This window comes from Natator depressus, chromosome 2 (assembly GCF_965152275.1).
Source record: "Natator depressus isolate rNatDep1 chromosome 2, rNatDep2.hap1, whole genome shotgun sequence".
NCBI lineage: Eukaryota > Metazoa > Chordata > Testudines > Cheloniidae > Natator > Natator depressus.
The window spans coordinates 89778354-89798056 of NC_134235.1; the positions used below are offsets into that span (position 1 = coordinate 89778354).

The window sequence follows — 19703 nt, forward strand, 5'->3', positions numbered from 1 at the left end:
AAGCCTTACAGAGAAAATATATTAAAAACAATCAAAGAATGTATATGCATGCTAATAAGCTTTCCAGAGATCACCGCCAACTCCAACAAGGTCTCTGGCAGTGTTCAGTCCTTCGAACCCCACTAAAAGTTTTTCTGTGGTTACAAGTTCTCTCCTCAGGGCATAGCTTCAAAAGGTTGGGTCTGGCGGTGGGAATTTGCATTTTCCTCCCTCCAGGTGTTTCCTAGGAAACCCACATAACTTTGTTCCAGAATGTCCTTCTTGTTTGGCACAGTGTTTAAAATAGTCCTTTGAAGCTCATAACACTTCCCAGGATTTAATTTACCTGAGTAACACATACCGCCTCCTCATCCACCCTGGAACCTGCATGGGGCATAGCAAAAGCTCAGGTTCTTCTTCCGGAAGAGAGAAGAAGAGACACGCTTTTGCATTTTCACAGCTTGTGGTCTGCGGAGGGGAGGTGTGGCTGCAGAGGCTCCAGCCAGCCTGGGGCTCCTCCGAGCAGGTGGGGAGGTTAAGGTTCTGCCTGGCCTGGGGCTCCTCTGGCTGCATGGGGGAGGGGGTCTCGGGCTGCAAGGGGTCTCACGGCTTCAGCCACGGATGGAGTCCAGGGGGTCTCGGGCTGTGGGGTGGAAGGAGGTCTTGGGGCTCTGGCTGTGGGTGTGTGTGCAGGGGGTATCTGGGCTCCAACCATGGAGGGGGGAGGGGGTCTTGGGCTACAAGGGTCGCAGGGGTCTCGGGGCTTGGGCCAGGGGGTGCAGGGTGTCTTGGGGCTCCAGCCATGTGGGGAGGGGTGGGCATAAGGGGCAGAGCCAGGGGCTAGCCTTCCTGAAGTGGGGCTCTACCCGCTGCCCATGACGCTTGGCTTTTTTTTAACCTTTTCTCATAGGTTAGGTTTCCTAAACCTTTTATCATTTTGTTGCCATCCTCTAGATTCTCTTCAGTTTAGTAGAATTTAGAAATAAGCCAAGTTTAGTAGAATTCAGAAGAATTAGTAGGGGAAGCTAAAGTGGATGGGAACCTGGGAGGCAGTGACCATGAGATGGTCGAGTTCAGCATCCTGACACAGGGAAGAAAGGAGAGCAGCAGAATACAGACCCTGGACTTCAGAAAAGCAGACTTCGACTCCCTCAGGGAACTGATGGGCAGGATCCCCTGGGAGAATAACATGAGGGGGAAAGGAGTCCAGGAGAACTGGCTGTATTTTAAAGAATCCTTATTGAGGTTACAGGGACAAACCATCCCGATGTGTAGAAAGAATAGTAAATATGGCAGACGACCAGCTTGGCTTAACAGTGAAATCCTTGTTGATCTTAAACACAGAAAAGAAGCTTACAAGAAGTGGAAGATTGGACAAATGACCAGGGAAGAGTATAAAAATGTTGCTTGGGCATGCAGGAGTGAAATCAGGAAGGTCAAATCACACCTGGACTTGCAGCTAGCGAGGGATGTTAAGAGTAACAAGAAGGATTTCTTCAGGTATGTTAGCAACAAGAAGAAAGTCAAGGAAAGTGTGGGCCCCTTACTGAATGAGGAAGGCAACCTAGTGACAGGTTTCAGAGTAACAGCCGTGTTAGTCTGTATTCGCAAAAAGAAAAGGAGTACTTGTGGCACCTTAGAGACTAACCAATTTATTTGAGCATAAGCTTTCGTGAGCTACAGCTCACCTGAAAAAGCTAATGTACTCAATGCTTTTTTTGCCTCTGTCTTCACGAACAAGGTCAGCTCCCAGACTACTGCACTGGGCAGCACAGCATGGGGAGGAGGTGACCAACCCTCTGTGGAGAAAGAAGTGGTTCGGGACTATTTAGAAAAGCTGGACGAGCACAAGTCCATGGGGCCGGATGCGCTGCATCCGAGAGTGCTAAAGGAGTTGGTGGATGTGATTGCAGAGCCATTGGCCATTATCTTTGAAAACTCATGGCGATTGGGGGAAGTCCCGGATGACTGGAAAAAGGCTAATGTAGTGCCCATCTTTAAAAAAGGGAAGAAGGAGGATCCTGGGAAGTACAGGCCAGTCAGCCTCACCTCAGTCCCTGGAAAAATCATGGAGCAGGTCCTCAAGGAATCAATTCTGAAGCAGTTAGAGGAGAGGAAAGTGATCAGGAACAGTTAGCATGGATTCACCAAGGGAAAGTCATGCCTGGCTAATCTAATTGCCTTCTATGACGAAATAACTGGCTCTGTGGATGAGGGGAAAACAGTGGACGTGTTGTTCCTTGACTTTAGCAAAGCTTTTGACACGGTCTCCCACAGTATTCTTGCCAGCAAGTTAAAGAAGTATGGGCTGGATGAATGGACTACAAGGTGCATAGAAAGTTGGCTAGATTGTCGGGCTCAGTGGGTAGTGATCAATGGCTCCATGTCTAGTTGGCAGCCGGTATCAAATGGAGTGCCCCAAGGGTCGGTCCTCAGGCCGGTTTTGTTCAATATCTTCATTAATGATCTGGAGGATGGTGTGGACCCTCAGCAAGTTTGCAGATGACACTAAACTGGGAGGAGAGGTAGATATGCTGGAGGGTAGGGATAGGATACAGAGGGCCCTAGACAAATTAGAGGATTGGGCCAAAAGAAATCTGACGAGGTTCAACAAGGACAAGTGCAGAGTCCTGCACTTAGGACGGAAGAATCCCAGGCACCGCTACAGACTAGGGACCGAATGGCTCGGCAGCAGTTCTGCAGAAAAGGAACTAGGGGTTACAGTGGACGAGAAGCTGGATATGAGTCAACAGTGTGCCCTTGTTGCCAAGAAGGCCAATGGCATTTTGGGATGTATAAGTAGGGGCACTGCCAGCAGATCGAGGGACGTGATCGTTCCCCTCTATTTGACACTGGTGAGGCCTCATCTGGAGTACTGTGTCCAGTTTTGGGCCCCACACTACAAGAAGGATGTGGAAAAATTGGGAAGAGTCCAGCGGAGGGCAACAAAAATGATGAGGGGACTGGAACACATGAGTTATGAGGAGAGGCTGAGGGAACTGGGATTGTTTAGTCTGCGGAAGAGAAGAAGGAGGGGGGATTTGATAGCTGCTTTCAACTACCTGAAAGGGGGTTCCAAAGAAGATGGATCTAGACTGTTCTCAGTGGTAGCTGATGACAGAACAAAGAGTAATGGTCTCAAGTTGCAGTTGGGGAGGTTTAGGTTGGATGTTAGGAAAAACTTTTTCACTAGGAGGGTGGTGAAACACTGGAATGTGTTACCTAGCGAGGTGGTGGAATCTTCTTCCTTAGAAGTTTTTAAGGTCAGGCTTGACAAAGCCCTGGCTGGGATGATTTAGTTGGGGATAGGTTCTGCTTTGAGCAGGGGGTTGGATTAGATGACCTCCTGAGGTCCCTTCCAACCCTGATATTCTATGTTTCTATCCACATCTTTCCTGAAGGGTGGCACCCAGAATTGGACGCAGTACTCCAGCTGAGGCCTCACCGGTGCCAAACAAAGTGGGACAATTACCTCCTGTGTCTTACATATGACACTCCTGTCAATATATCCCAGAATGATATTAGCCTTTTTTGCACCTGCATCACATTGTTTACTCATATTCAGTTTGTGATCGAGAACAGTCTCGGATCCTTTGCAGCAGTACTACTACCTAGCCTGTTATTCCTCATTTTGTAGTTGTGCATGCGATTTTTCCTTCCTATATGTGGTACTGTGCACTTAGAATCATAGAATATCAGGGTTGGAAGGGACCTCAGGAGGTCATCTAGTCCAACCCCCTGCTCAAAGCAGGAGCGATCCCCAATTTTTGCCCCAGATCCCTAAATGGCCCCCTGAAGGATTGAACTCACAACCCTGGGTTTAGCAGGCCAATGCTCAAACCACTGAGCTATCCCTCCCATCAGACAATAACTTCTCTGTATTGAATTTAATCTTGTTAATTTCTGTTGATTTCCATCATTTTGAATTCTAATCTTGTGTTGCTTCCCCCCACACCCTCCCCCACCAGCTTGGTGTCATCGGCAGATTTTGTAAATATACCTTCCACTCCACTATCCAAGTCATTAATGAAAATATTGAATAGTACTGGATTGAGGACTGACTGCTGTGGGACCCCACTACATATGCCCTCCTAGTTAGACAGTAAACCATTGATAACTAATCGGAGTACAATTTTTCAACTGGTTGTGCACCCACTTTATAGTAATTTCATTTAGACCACAGTTCCCTAGTTTGCTTCTGAGAATGTCATCTGGGACTTTGTCAAAGCCCTTACTAAAATCAAAATGTATCCCATCTACTTCTTCCCCCTCATCCACTAGGCCAATAAACTGTCAAAGAAGGGAAATAAGGCTGGTCTGGCATGATTTGTTCTTGACAAACCCATGCTGGCTATTTCTTAGAACCCTATTGTCTTCTTGGTGCATACAACTGGCTTATTTCATCATTTTGTTCCAGGATCTTTCCAGATATTGAAGTTAGGCTGACTGGTCTATAATTTCCTGGGTCCTCTTTGTTTCCCTTTTTAAAGTTAGGTACTGTGTTTTCCCTTCTCCAGCCTTCTGGAACATCACCTATCCTCCAGGAGTGATCACAGATACTTGCTAACAGTTCCAAGATTGCTTCAGCTAGCTCCTTAAGTATCCTAGGGTGAATTTCATCAGGACCTGCTGACTTGAACGCATCTAATTTATCTAAGTATTCTCTAATCTGGTCTTTCCCTGTTTTGGCTTGCATTTCTCCCCCCTTGCTGTCAATATTAATGAGTATCTGGTCATAATTAACCTTTTAGTGAAGACTGAAGCCAAAAGCCATGGGAAGACGTAGCCAGAATAGGGATGGATACTGAATGCCCCTAAAGGTGATCCTCTACATCATACATGTAGGATGGATGATGTGGGGAAGAGCTTGGACAGTCATTGCTTGTGCTGGCACTGCTCCTGCTACGTGTTTTTTGAGTAGATGAAGGATTTCAGTCTCCAGGGCTGTTAGCCTGTCATCTTTCACAACGAAGAGATTTACGCCCTGGCTTCACTTGCACTCTCGTACTAGTAAAGAGAAAGGCAGAGGGATAAATAGGAACTTGAGGAAGAAAAGTTTTGTCCCTAAGCTTTACAGAAATTTGAGGCATAGATCTTCCATTGTTAGAAGAATCTGGTGAAAAAGTAGAGAGTAGCCAGACTCCTGGGTAAACCCCATTGATTAGTGAGAAAATCTTTCTCTTCCTTTGCACACTTCCACAGTTGAGATTAGCAGAGGCACTTGAGTAGGAACTGCCTCAGTATAAATGAGAGGAGGCTGGCTGGCAGGATGTTCTCTGTCAGAGGTCCTTGATTTTGTAACTCACTCCCCCTGCGTGGTCTGCAGAGCTGATATGTGTTAACTTTCCGGGCATACTGCAAACACCATCTTTCCCATTTTGTTAGTGCTATATTTGTGGATGGTAGCAAGAGTTTGCAGGAGCAAGCCTTTGAGGAGGATGGAATATATAGAGATCCTTCATGTAGACTCTTGACTGAATTGTGTCCTTAGAAGTGTGTGTACATCTGCTCTGGATTTCAGTGGGAATTGCATACAACTTCATGACAGTAGAATTTAGTCCTAACTGGTCTAATCTTAATTTGATGAGTGGGGCCTTAGTGGCATAACCCTCAGTAGCATTACTGGAAGCTATGTATATATAGATATAGATAGATGGATAGGTTTTGATGTCATTATCTATTTATCTATGAACATTAAGGTTACAAACAACATTACAAAAGAACATTAAGGTTGCAAAGAACATTAAGGTTACAAGGGCAAGCACTGAAAAATTAGGCTAAACCAATATTAAGATTGGCTTCTTGAGTGTATGCATTGTGACACAGTCTTTAAATACATGATCACATATTAATTTTTCCTCAGAATTCCTGCATCATTCAGGGGAAGTCATCTATTTCTGTGTAGTAAAACAGAATTTAGGAATCTAGAACCCCCTGCTCTACACCTTCATGGTAAATTGAAGAAGTTTTGGAAACTTACTAATATATGTAACCGTTGCAAAGCAGTAGGGGCATCTGGGAGTTCAAAGTGCAGACAGTGAATTCCTGATCATATCTAGCTAGGAAACTGGCAGTTGGGAAGGTGAGTAAAGGAATAACTTTACAGGGCTGGACAGGACTCGTGGAGATTATCGACTACTCTATCTCTTTAAAAGTTGATACCGTTTTACATCATGCAAGTCTGAAACCTGGTGGTATAAAATGTAACTGGTACAATTGATCATTAGTCACTATTTACAGTTATTAAGCCAGCACTATATTGTGTGATTCAGCAAAGGAATGAGAATGGCACATCCACTAGTATAGCCTCTGCCTGAAACTAAATTTGTTTCAGTAATTGTAACATCTGCCATTATAGCAGCATTGCACAATGAAAGAGAAAAGTAAGCACTGATTACATGACAGTTTTTGTTGTGCTTTTTCAGAGTGCAAATTCACCTGCACCAGTGGTAAATGCTTGTATCTTGGTTCGCTGATTTGTAACCAACAGAACGACTGTGGGGATAACAGCGATGAGGAGAACTGTCTACTTGTAACAGAGCATCCACCTCCAGGCATCTTCAGCTGTAAGTACTTAATTTACCCTTTGCGTATGTCTATTGTGCACACTGTCACTTCAGAATTCACTTTTATGGTTGACAGTTTGGTTTACAGTATGTTTTGGGAAGGTGCTGGATGAAATGGGAATTAAAAGTTGTTTTTCTTCACCAACAGTTAATTTGTAATTTGCTTTCTCTAAGCAATAGCTTCCTTCATTCACGAAGTTTCTAACTCTGGAAAGTGATGGTATCTTTTTTTCGGTCCTGCAGCTATTCACATGACGGTGAGCTCTTATGGGACATACAAGGTTATTGCTAGTTGAGAAAGTTTGTTTCGAAAATATACAATCTGCATTCATTTATTTTACTACATTCCTAGAAAAAATAAATGTTATGTCAATTTCCAGAGCTTAATTTGGTTGCATGTACAAATTGTGTTTTCTGCAATAGTTGTCCCTGTTAAATAAGTTTATTTTTATTCTAAAAGCAGCGCTTGCTTTCTGACAGGACTGAGTCTATGTGCTTGTTTGTGCATCTGTGTAAAATATGTTAATTTCCTATTCTTTGAAATATAATATTCTCTTTGCACAGAATGATAGAAGTTCATTGGCATCTGTGTATATTTCACATTGACTGGTGTACACTAAGATGTGGTCTTAATGCTTTTTCATATTTTGGCATTGAAAATTGTTTGGCTGTAAATCTATTGTGCATACAGAGCCATTCCATTTTCAACACCCATTACAGAAAGCTTCCTATACCCCAGTGGAATGGGGCAGCTAGCACATTTTCTTAATAGTTTGGTCCTGTTATACAGTACTGGTTAAGCCATTTCAACTCAGATTGAGAGGATTGATTTTTCAATCATTTTATTAAACAAACAACTCTTTCCACATGCCAGATTCTAATTACCATGTACAGACTGCAGTGGCTGGTGAAAATCAGATGGTTATATGTGCTACTTGGTATGCTTCTGCAAATCCAAGTGTTGGAGTGTTTAAAATTACGTCATAACTTGGACAAGTATTAGGGTTGCCAGGAGTTTGGTTTTCGACCAGAACGCCTGGTTGAAAAGGGGCATTGGCTGCCGTCTGCACTGCCGACCGGGCTATTAAAAGTCCAGTCAGCAGTACTGCAGGGGCTAAGGCAGGCTAGTCCCTACCTGTCCTGGCACTGCGCGGCACCCCGGAAGCGGCCAGCAGGTCTGGCTCCCAGGTGGGGGCGCCACAGGGCTCCGCGCATTGCCCCCACCCCAAGAACCAGCTCCTCACTCCCATTGGCTGGGAACTGTGGCCCAAATGCTTTGGTACATGGTATGCAAGATGCCACTACTCTTTCTGTGCCATACTGCTGCAGTTGTAATCATCCTTGCTCTACATGGCATGGAGGAGCTGGCAGGCTCCATGAAGGCTCCATGACTCTGGAATTTGCTGACTCCTTGATCTCTCAGATCCAGGATCTGTTAACTTTCTGGTCATACTTTAAGGCCTGTTTCTTTTCCCAGGCATTTGGAGGAAGGGGGTTTGTAAGAGGGAGCATTTCATTCATTGCTAGGGGTGTCGTGAAGGGGGTTAACTGTTTATTTACCTATAGTGGAATGGACAGTGCATTTTTTCTTATACTGGATATTATGAGGTTGTCAGTTTTAATTGTTGTAAGGACTCCTAGAGCTCAGGATGGGAGCCTGTTAATAGAGAAGCATCTGTTTTAAATAAAAAGAATAAGTAAATAAAATATATGGGGAAATAATAGTCTCAATGGTGAACCAAGGAGAAAAAGATAAAAGCCAACAGTCAAAATAGTAGTTATAAACAGTGCTCAAACTAATTGGGATTGGTGGTATTTGTCATCTACTGGCCATTAAGTATGTTCTTATATTATTCAAACTAGTACCAGTGGTGTTATGTAACAGAAGATTATTCTGAATAAGGCAATAGATCTAGCAGTCTGTTAGCTTTCCAGCTTAGGAAACTAGCTTCTAAAACAGTTGTTAAATTGAAGTCCCCAAGCTCTAAAGAGATGACATTTTGAATTAAGGGAGTTTTTTCATGTTTTTGCACAGTGTTTTTAATAGGAACCCTTACCAGATGTTGTGTGGGCTTGAAATGACCCAACAGCTAATATTTCTAGTGGCCCCCATATCAGTGACTGAATGGTAATAAAAGTAACACCACTGCTCACCAGAGGTGTTTTCAAACAGAGATTTATACCATTGGTATTACTATGTCACCTGGATCTTTTGGTTGATATGCACCACCTTCCAGAGAATACACAGGAAATATCACTGAATATGCAAATATGCTGGAAATCTCTGTTTTGGTCTAAAAGTTCCAGCAGGATTGACCTCCTCTTTTTCTCTTGGAGTCACTTTGTCTTTTGGTGGTGTCACCTGGCACTAAAAAGTGCTAATGACTTCCCACTGCTATATTGTATTTAAAAGTGACCCTTCTCTTTTTGTTCTGACTTTCTTTCTCTACAAACTATGTATATCTGACTTCACAATAATGCTAAATTAACACAGCTATGAAGGTTCTGCTTGAATTTGTTTAAACACTCTGTACCTTGATAGGGGGAGGGATAGCTCAGTGGTTTGAGCATTGGCCTGCTAACCCAGGGTTGAGAGTTCAATCCTTGAGGGGGCCATTTAGGGATCTGGGACAAAAATGGGAGATTGGTCCTGCTTTGAGCAGGGGGTTGGACTAGATGACCTCCTGAGGTCCCTTCCAACCCTAATAATCTATGAATCTATCTATAATCCATGTTAGGATGTGCATTCCTTGGCTACGAGTGAATTTCTCATTCACCAGCTTGTCAATAGCCAAGCACTGAACACAGTGTTTTTGCTTATTGCTTGATCTAGTTAAGTTATGTGAAAAGTGATAGAATGATTCTTTTGTGGAGTCTGTGGTGCCTGGGCTCAGTGATGGCAGAAAAGATTATTGCATTGTGCCTAAACATTTGTAATGGCATAGATCTGCTACCACGACCTGATGCTGTTGTGAACTCTACTGATTTGGTCTTTCCGGATACTGTTACTGACCTTTTTTTCATGGCCACCCATAATACTGAGAATAAATGAGTGCAAAATGGCAAAGACAGTGCTTTTCAGAACAAGGATCCAAGGAAAATTAAACATGACAGTACTAACCAGGACACTCACGGCAGCATATAGGGACCACAGCTGCAGTCCCTGTATCTGGTCAGACACAGGCTTTCCTGTGAAGGACATCTTATCTGGTGTGTGGGAAATATTTTTTGCTTAGCATGTCTAATTACCAATCATTATTATTATTAGCTATTTTTGTGGTTTGAAACTGCCCAATCCCAAAATTATTGTTGTTCCCTGCATTGCAAGTAACTTTAAGAGCAAAGGATTTAAAACTCATTAAATTTTATTTTACTCTTTTAACTAAAAGTCTTAGTTTTTGGATGAATCATCCACGTTTGTTTTACTCTGTATTAAAAGCCAAATTTTGTCCTTTATCTGCAGTTCCAAGATTTTTTTGCCCTTCTGTCTGTTACAGCCTTATGCCCAGCAAACAGCTACCTACTTAACGTTGCATGAGTCATCCCACTTCAATGGGACAACTCACATATGAAAAGTTAAGCAAATATGTAAGTGTTTGCAGGATTGTGGCCTGATCACTTTTCCTCTGCTGATTTACCGGAAGAGTCTGTCTCCCTCTTGAGGGATTTGCCCCTGTACAGCTGTGAGAGACTGTAAGCCAATTAGGTCATATGTATACTAGAAAAAAATGTGTGTTTGGCTAACACGAGTTAAAATCCTAGTGCGGACAAAAAAAGTTGTAGTATTAATGCATGTTAGTTGGGGCAGGTAAATTCTAAGCAGCAAACATATTAAAACTACACCTTGCCTTGTCTACACTAGGGTTTTAACATATGTTAGTTAACGTGTGTTAAAATCCACTTTTTCTCCTAGTTAAAACTAGTGTGGTGCATGACTGTCCAACTAGCCTCCTAGAAAGCAGCCTCTGTCAACTTGAGGCAGCACAATTTATCATTTGTATTATTACTAACAGTAGTAGTACTTATTTATTACTCTGGTAATAGAGCAGCTATGTGCCTATTTAGAGGGCTAGCATACAATAATTACAGAAAACTGTGATAGGAAGAAAATGAAACCAAAGCTCCACTAAACTTCCATTGGATAAGAATGCAAAATCAGATGTTTCACCATTGCAGTCTTGGGCTCGGTAACGACTTGACATGCCTTGCAAAGTTACTGTATGCTTCCTTGTGTGAGACCTGTAAAATCAGGACTGTCTGAGGAATTTAACAACATGCCTGTTTCTACCAGGGCACAGTTCATTTGTCATAGTTTTTTCCAGTGTTTGTGCAGCAAGTGATCCCCCTACCTTAGCCTGCCCGGGCTGCTAGGAAGCAATTAGATTTTGAAAGTGGCATAAGGAATGGAAAGGTTAAGGCTGCTGTCTCTTCGCAGCACACAGTACTGCAGCCAAGTGTAACTGAGAAGCATTGCATCTTCTAGAGATGCTCGAAATCTAATTCTTAGTTTGTCTGGTTGACTGTATAGCCTGTTTTCAGTGAAACTGGTTGTGTGAAGTGTTCTGTGTGTGCACATGGGCATGCTATTTAAACAAAATACTGACTTGCGTGAAAATGAGGTGAACTATAAAATGAGGCAGAATGCATCTTCTCATGTCACATGAAATTTATGTACACATCAGGTGCATTAATGAGGTTGATACTTCACGACAGTTTGGGGTAGTAATGTCAAGGTTTACTGTGAAATCTTTATTTTCCTTGGTGAGGTAAATAAATATTACTTTCCCACACCTTTTGTGACAGCTGTGTACCTTGTAAAAATCTATAGGGGGGTTGAAGAATGATTCTGCTTTAAAAACAAGAAACTCAAACAAAGGGAAATATTTTGTTTCATAAAAAAATAGAGAGTGGTTCAGAAAGGCCTTTTGCAAGGCTCTCTTACTGTTTCACTGAATTCGTGCAGATAAAAACAACCTCTCAGATTTACATTTTGATTGTGTTTCTGCTTTCATGTGTGCCGGGCTGTCCCACTTCAGGTGAAATTTATCCATTTCTTTAAATATTTAGCAGTCTAGCGTAGATGTTAATGAAAGTCTGGCACTGCTATTTTGAGAATTGCAACAATGATAGTAATTTTCAGTGTCAGATTACTGCTTTGCAGAGGGAAAGGGAGATGGGAGGAGGAGAGAGAAAAAAGATTGTTTCACTTCTAATAGAGTTTGCCATCAGCCTGGCTGTGCCAGACAGATGGATCATGAATACTGTCTAGACGCTCTCTGCCTGAGTGGAGCTGTGGTCTCTAAGGACAATCAATGAGACGCCAGCTTAAGTAACTGGGGAAAGTCAGGACGAGCTCTCCTCTAATCAGATAGCAATCAATGCAGATCCTGCTTCACCAGGCTAGACACAAGGCCCTCTGTTACTGATAACAGGTCAATACCGATTTTAGCTGACACTTGTCTATTATTAGGCTTTAGAGGGAGAGAGAAAGAGGCATAGTATTTTAACGCTATTGATTTCAACTGTATATGTCCAGAGAATGCAGAATGATTTAATTCAGGAGTGTGGTACTTCGTAGGAATGGCGGATAGGGGGAAGCCGTCATATGGCTATAAAACACACACATCAACCTGTTTAGGTAGGGCCTGTATTTATTGATTGGTTTAGTCAGTGTATACACTTGGAAATATCACTGCTGCTCACTTTCCCTCAGTTTGGTCCGCTTGGTCAGGAAGCATTTCTTTTCTGGCCTTTTTTCCCTCCTTCCTACATTCAGAAGATGTGATGTGGGGTATCCAGCCAGCTCTGCCCTCGCTTCGGTGTTGGGATGCTGTGCTAACCAGGGAAAGCCTCTGGGAGATGTTATTGAGCTTAATGCTCTTTAGTACTGTAAATTTTCGTTGCTTTGCTACTAAGTACCAGTCATTTCTTGCTAATTAAATAAATCTGTGTGAAGTAGAGCTAGAAGTGTATGCTTCTTAACCAGCAGAGTTATAACAATGGTTGGATTTAATGAATTTGGTATCTTATTGGAAATGGCCAGATGAATCTCTGGTGCATACATTGCAGAATTACCCACAGTGGTCTCAGTTCTGGTTTTCTGTATAAAACCAAATACTCAATTTAATCTGTTGGTTTTTGTTTACTTTTAGAAAATCCATTTTGTTTTAATTCTTTAACCCCTGTCTTGTACCTTGAAATGCTAGAAGCTGTAAGCAAAGTGTTTATTTTTAAAATTGTTTATTCTCTTCAAATTCGCAGATTTTGAAGTCCATTGAGAAAAAATTGCTGTTAATATAAATCTAAAGTTTGAATGAGCAAAGCATGATCTGATATTGGTATTTAAGTTCTGTATTTATTAAATTTTGTTTGTTTGGTTGGTTTGTTTTCAAAATATCAAGGGCTGTTTGCCTTTGTCTGGAGATATGGGGTGAAATCCTGGGCCAGTGTAGTCAATGGCAAAACCCCTGCAGACTTCAGTGGGATAAGAGTGCACCCACAGTTCTCTGGAACATTAAGGTGTTAAAAAGTGTGGCAAACATCCGGGTGGATTTTTAAAATAAGAGGCAATGTCTGGGATTTTTCGGATTTTTGCGGAGCAGGTGTTGCAGTTCAGAAAGAGCTGTCTCTGTGACCCAATTGGTCCCTCCCTTGCAGCTGCCAATATGCCCACCCAGGCTCCCGGGAGAGGAAGAGGCCCTCAGGGAGGCGCTGACTGATGGGCTGGCATTGCGTCCTGGGTTTGTGCCAGCTGCCCTGCTCTGTGACAGGGAGCAATAGTGCCCCCCACCTCAAGAGTGAGGCTGCAGATACCCTCTCCAGCACTCCCCAAATATCACCTCCAGCACCCCAGTACCCCTCCCAGTATACACACAGCCCTCCAGCATCCCCCAAATGCCCCTTCCTACACCCTCCCAGTACACAAAACCCTTCCCAATCCCCAAATACCCCCTACCAGTACACACACCCTTCCAGCATCCCCCCCCAAATACCCTCTCCAATATCCCCCAACTGTACCTTCCCCTCCCCCATGCTCCTTCTCCCTCCACCTCTGGCAGTGGTCACTTTTTGGGAACCTGAAATATGGTAACCCTAGTATAAGAAAATACATAAATTGGAATAGAATGGAGAAACTGTGCTGTAATGTTAACTTCAGCCCACAGTACCACATGTTGGACATTGTTCTTGTAGAGATATTTGTTTGTAGAAGATTATGATTTAAAGATGCTCCATCATAAGGGACAGTATTATGAACATGGGAATTTGAGATGTGTCCTGGAGGGAGAGGGTTGGGAACACATCATGTCTGTGGGCAGCAGTTCACCAGAGACATTCTCCAGTTTGTTTTATTAAAGTTTTATTCCTTTCTCATTCACTGGTTTGTTATTTAATGAACCCCAAGATCATTACAGTTCTCATCCCCATATATTTTCAGTTGCAGGGGAATTTGGCCATAGAATTTGGTAGAAGTTGTGTGGCTAAATCTCTGAACAATTTCTTAATACAATTTTCTAAAATATTTCAAATCTGACTTTTTTTCTCTCATTCATTCAAATATAATGATAACTGAATAACTCCTAATTATGAGCATTACATCTGTGCTGTGTTTGTACTTGGCTAACACCGGTATCTAGATGAGCAATCATAAATTTTGCGTCATTGGAAATCTCTAGATTGACTTCTCCAAAGCATGAAGCTTTTATAAACACTGCTTCTATTTTCATAATTGTTAAAGCATTACAGAGGTGGTGTTTTGAAGGGGCTTTTAAAAATAATGTGCAATAACAAGCCAAATAAACAACCCTCATCCCCTAACAGTACTACAGACTGTCTAATATTTGATAATTTTTTATTCTATGGACATATGCATGACCCAGTACCTCCAGAGACTCTTCATATTTTGATCAAATGAACAACTTTAATTTCTCTTAAGCAGAAACATGTCGCCCTAGGAAGCCATCCTCTAACATTTACATTTTAGCCATTGGCACAACTTCCAAGGGTTGGGGTGAATTCTCCATCCCCTGGCAATTTCTAAATAAAGATCGGATGTTTTTCTAAAAAGATGTGCTCTGGTTCAAACAGGAACTATATCAGGGAAGTTCTATGGCCTGTGTTATGCAGGAGTCAAACTAGATGATCACAGTGATCCTTTCTGGCCTTTGAATCTCTTATTCTGTTTCAGTCAGAGATGGGACACTAGATGGGGAGGGCTCTGAGTTACCATGGAGAATTCTTTCCCAGGTGTTTGGCTGGTGGGTCTTACACACATGCCTAGGGTCTAGCAGATCACTCTGTGGTCAGGAAGGAATTTGCCCCCAGGTCAGTGTGGCAGAGACTCTGGGGTTTTTTTGCCTTCCTCTTCAGCATGGCGCAGGGTCACTTGGTGGCTTAAACTACTGTAAATGGTGAATTCTCTGTAACTTGAAGTCTTTAAATCATGATTTGACGACTTAAGTAACACAGCCAGAGGTTAGGGGTCTTTTACAGGAGTGGGTGCAGCGAGGTTCTGTGGCCTGCAATGTGCGGGAGGTCAGATTGGATTATCATAATGGTCCCTTCTGGCTTTGAAGTGTATGAGTCTGATTCTATGAGACAAGTGTACAGTAGTTCACATTTAGGTTATTTGTGATAGTTTGTACTCTATTACTAAAGATTCTGTAGTATAATTTGTAAAAATAACGAAGTCTTAGTAATATGGCGACACCCGAAAGCCTCTATGGTTAAATCTTTGCTGAGGCTGAGAGGCATCTATTTTTTGGTGAAGACTAAAAGTGTATGGATGAGTGAAGTAATGAGATTCTACTTTCTCTGTGGGGTGTGTTTGCATGTGTGTGTGCATGCATGTGTATGTATATATGAAATTGCAAAGTGGAGACCACTGGAATAATGAAATTCCTTCAGAGAAGGATTTGTGAAATGGGGGGAACCTCAAGCCATGAACTGCACACGTTCTTTCTTGTTTCCTGAGGACACTCATCTTGGAGCTCATAGAAAGTGATGCATTTTGTTGGTTACAGCAGTCTGTGTTGTTTGGAAAATTATGTACAAATCTGTGCCCTCTTTAACCAAAATATATTGCCTTTGATACGAAGTAAGCCACCTGTTCTTCAGAGTCAGTGATAAAAAGAAGAACAGACCTGCCTTAAAAATCTAAGGCCTTACTCAGAAAAGCAGTTGAGCACACGCTTAAAGTTAAACGTGTGTAAGCACCATTCCTTAGATGTTTTCCTGAGACGTTTTCATGAATCTGGGTCTAATTGTTTCAGTATTTTTTTTCATTATAAAAAGACTTGGTCCAAATAGGAGCAAAATATATAGGATAACAGGCTCTGTGAAACTAAATATAGCTGTGGATGCTTCAGAATTTAAAGATAAGGATGAAATATAAATGTTAGTGGGTAGGGGTTTGGAATGGGCCCATGAAAATGTAGTGTAGCATATGTTCCCTTATGGTAGCAAGATCCAGTTAAAGCCTACCTAGTACTTTAAAATATTCCTTAAAAAGTGATGGTGTAGTGTAATAATGTCTGGTCAACTGAATCCCATGGAAGAACACTTCACTTCTGGGTATATAAAAAGTATAGGATATTTATCCTGGTCAGAGAATTTAGCGTTAAGGTGAAAGAAACACTGAGAGGGAGAAAAGTGCTCCATCTCTCTTGAATTTCATAGGCATAAGAGTGAAAGAAGATGGTTTTTAGGATCCACCATAGCAAAAGTCTCTCACAAATCAGCAGACATTGGCTCACACTGCTTCTTTCTATTAAGCATCTAACGTTTCACATTCTGGCATTTTTTAATAGCAAAATTTGGATTTTTCTTCCTGTTAACATCTTATTGTTTTCTGAATAGTGGTGTTAAAAACTCAAAAACCTAAGGACCATAGCAGCCTCATACAGAATTATGCTATATTTAGTACTGGACCAAATTCACCCCCTATCCTCTCCCCCACATGAAAGCTGGATTTGAGTTTGGCCTATAAGGTTTAAATATAAAAAGCATAACTTGCAAAGATAGGGTCTGATCATGCACATGTAACTGCTTAGCACATCTCAGGATTAGGCCCCATGCATTATAAATATATAGAGTATACACACATTTATAGACACTATTTATTATTTAAGAAAAATATCAGCAGTTGCATATTATAAAAAGATCTACAGCAGAGTCCCTATGAAATGCTAAGTGTGTTGTGTTTTTCCCATTTGTAATTAAAACAGAAGTAGAAATTACAATGTTACAATGTTGGGAATAAAATCAGGTTCTATAGAAATATTTTTGTTGATTCAGGGAATGCAATAATCGGGAATGCAGACCAGCTCTTCTTGAGCCACTGCCAGAGTAATGTAAAATAGTGATGATTCAGCAATGGTGATATTTTTTTCTATAAATGTTAAGCTGTGTTGAATGCCTTATTCAAGATAAGCATCTTCTCCAAACAGCGAAACTGTTCAAGAAACTAGGGAGATGTATACCTGAGGGAACGGATGTTCTGGTAGTGCTTGCTTCACTCAGAACCTTTCCTTGTAGAATGTATTCGTCTAACAGATTGTTACAGTACCGATAACTTCATTCTTTCTTCCCTTCGCATTCTCCCTCAGACCCCTTTTTCCCTTCCAGTATTGCTGTGTAATAGGTTCGTAGAGGTGAGAGGGAATAATGACGCAGTATGTGAATACAGAGTCTGGCACCTAGTAACACCTTGATAGAAATAGAAAGCTGTGAACACAGTATTAAAATATGCTAACAAGCTGCAGGAACTAATGGGCTGAATTTTTACACTGCAGATGTTCTCCCGGCACTTGTGCTGAATGCAGTAACAAATGTGTGGAACTGATGATGATATTACTGTGTTCTTGGCAGTGCTGTTCTCTAAAATGATCTCTCGCTTCTTTACGTTTTGCTAAGGTTTAGAATGTTCTCCTCTATGGACTAAAATAAAGAATGTAAGTATATCTATCAGACAAATCTATACCTCTTAGTTTGTGGCAGTTTGCTTTCAGCTGACTGGAGGTAGTAGGTTATGACAAGTCAGATGAGTCTTGTTTGCGTAAAGTTATTTTTATTCAGCCATACAGTATTATATGTATATATTCAGTATTGTAGAGGTGCTGGTGAGGAGTTCTAGATCCTGTGTATGTTTATTAGGTCTCCTGCAACATTAAGGGTCAATGTTCTTGAAATCTTGCTCATTTGATGAGATAAACTAAACCATATAGAAACATAGTTGAGATTTACAAACAACCTTCTCCTATCTTTCACTATGCTAAGATTCTGTTTTCTTTTGGAAGGAAATTTTACTTAGAGGTTCATTTGTCCCACTCCAGCATCTCAGTCTGTCCATCCATGTCTCCCTTTCACTTTCAGTACTCAACAGAAAATAACAATAATCTCTCCCTCTCCTCCCTACCTTCCAACTCTTTTAATAACAAACAGTCTTGACTTGCTTCCAGTAGGTTCTGGCATTTCTGAAGAAATCTGTATTCATGCTGGCAAAAGATTTGCCAGATGCCACTTGGAATCATTGCCTTTCTTTGCAGTCTTTTTCTTCTTTCTCCTTAAAGAGGTTTTTGTAAATAACAAAATGGAAGGCACACATTGCTTTTCTTTGTCATATTCGGTAGCTTTTGTATTGAACCCCTGTTGTTTGCACTAGGATACTTACGGTACCAATGATCGGCCAAATGACTCTGGATATTAGTAGTAGATGATAGATTCCCTCCAGCAAGTGCATTTACAGTGTACCTACTGTACAAGGCTTTCCACCATGCCACCTTATACCAAACCTTTTAAAAGGTGTGAGGAAAATGAATTCCATTTGTGTCTACTAGAAAAGGAAGGGTAGGGCTGAGATGACATGAAGAATATGGATGGTCTTGTGGACAGGGTGTGGGTCTTGGTGTCAAGAAATCTGGGTTCTTTTCCTAGCTCTTTCACAGATTTCCTGAACGACCATGGGCAAATCATTTTAACCTCTTTTTGCCTTCATTTCCCTATTTTTCTTCCTTTCCCTACATCAGAGAGGTGTGGTCAGAATAAATTAATTTAAGTTCATAAGGCACTTGCAATGAGATGATGAGAAGCCACAGAAGTGCCACTAAATTCAGCTGAATATTTACAAGGATAATATGTGTGTGCTTGTGAATGTGTAGAGGAGTGCACTCATCACATGATGCTCCTTGTGGCTGGGTTTTGCAAAGCAGCTCATTTTTCATCTAGCTCCCCCTTCCAATAGCTGCTCCAGCCCTGCAGCGGTCTCACTTCTCATGATTTGGCTTTCTGGCCAGGTTACTTTATATTCTCTCCCTTTCCAGGGTATCACACGGACAGTCTCCCACTTGACAATGGTCCATCAGTATGATGTCTTCTGCCCATACAGGGTTCCTTTCCTGTTCCTCTTTTCTGTCAGAGTAATGTGGCCCCAGAGCCAAGGCCGGATTAACCATTTGTGGGCCTGGCACCAAATGTATTTGTGGGCTCCCATGTAGTCGTTATGAGTCCCTTCTGAGTGTGGGCCCAGAGTGACAGCACCGTTGGCGCCATAGTAAATCTGGTACTGCTGCGATCGGGATTAAAACATTTATTCAAAAACAAAATAAGATATTTGAAACCACACTTGACTGAGACCTCCACTCAACCCACAGAAAACAAACTGGGCTAGCATCAATATACCCAGAATACTCTTGAATTTGGTTTACTTGTGTGAGAGGTTGTTTGTTTGTTAATTTTGTCTTTTTTGTTAAAATGCTCAGAACCTGCTTGGGGCTCTGCATCTCCCTACCACCATCCCCTCTACCCAAAGTTATGTTTTGTAAATACAATTTTGATAGCTGGATTTTCTACTTTGGTACAGTAATGTTTACAAAACATTTTAAAAGTTAGCTTCTTTCATCTATTTGCCTCACTTCTTTCACCTCCTTTTGCCTCACTTCAAATGAAACAATAAAGTTACTGGGGTGGAATGTGGGGAGGAAAATTGGTGGTGCCTGTCTTTTGCAGGGAGAAAGGGACACACACACACACACACACAGAGGCTCTCCCCTCCCCATCCCTCCTACTGTTCTTCCCCCACAGCTGACCTCTACCTTCACACAAGGGCTCTCCTCAATCTCCATGCTACTGCCCACTCCCCCCCACTTTCACCCCAGTGCTGTC

The 19703-nt window shown here is 41.9% G+C and overlaps 1 protein-coding gene across 3 annotated transcripts in view; it reads left to right on the forward strand.

The window, feature by feature from the left end:
• LDLRAD4 (low density lipoprotein receptor class A domain containing 4) overlaps positions 1 to 19703 on the forward strand; it is a 432405-nt gene that overhangs the window by 223995 nt on the left and 188707 nt on the right. For 2 of the 3 annotated variants that reach the window (XM_074944679.1, XM_074944680.1), the window contains exon 3: positions 6405 to 6545. In XM_074944679.1, coding sequence (XP_074800780.1) covers positions 6405 to 6545 — 141 coding nt within the window. Of the gene's footprint in view, positions 1 to 6404; positions 6546 to 19703 lie in introns of those variants that run through there. The other variant, XM_074944681.1, reaches the window with a different exon arrangement.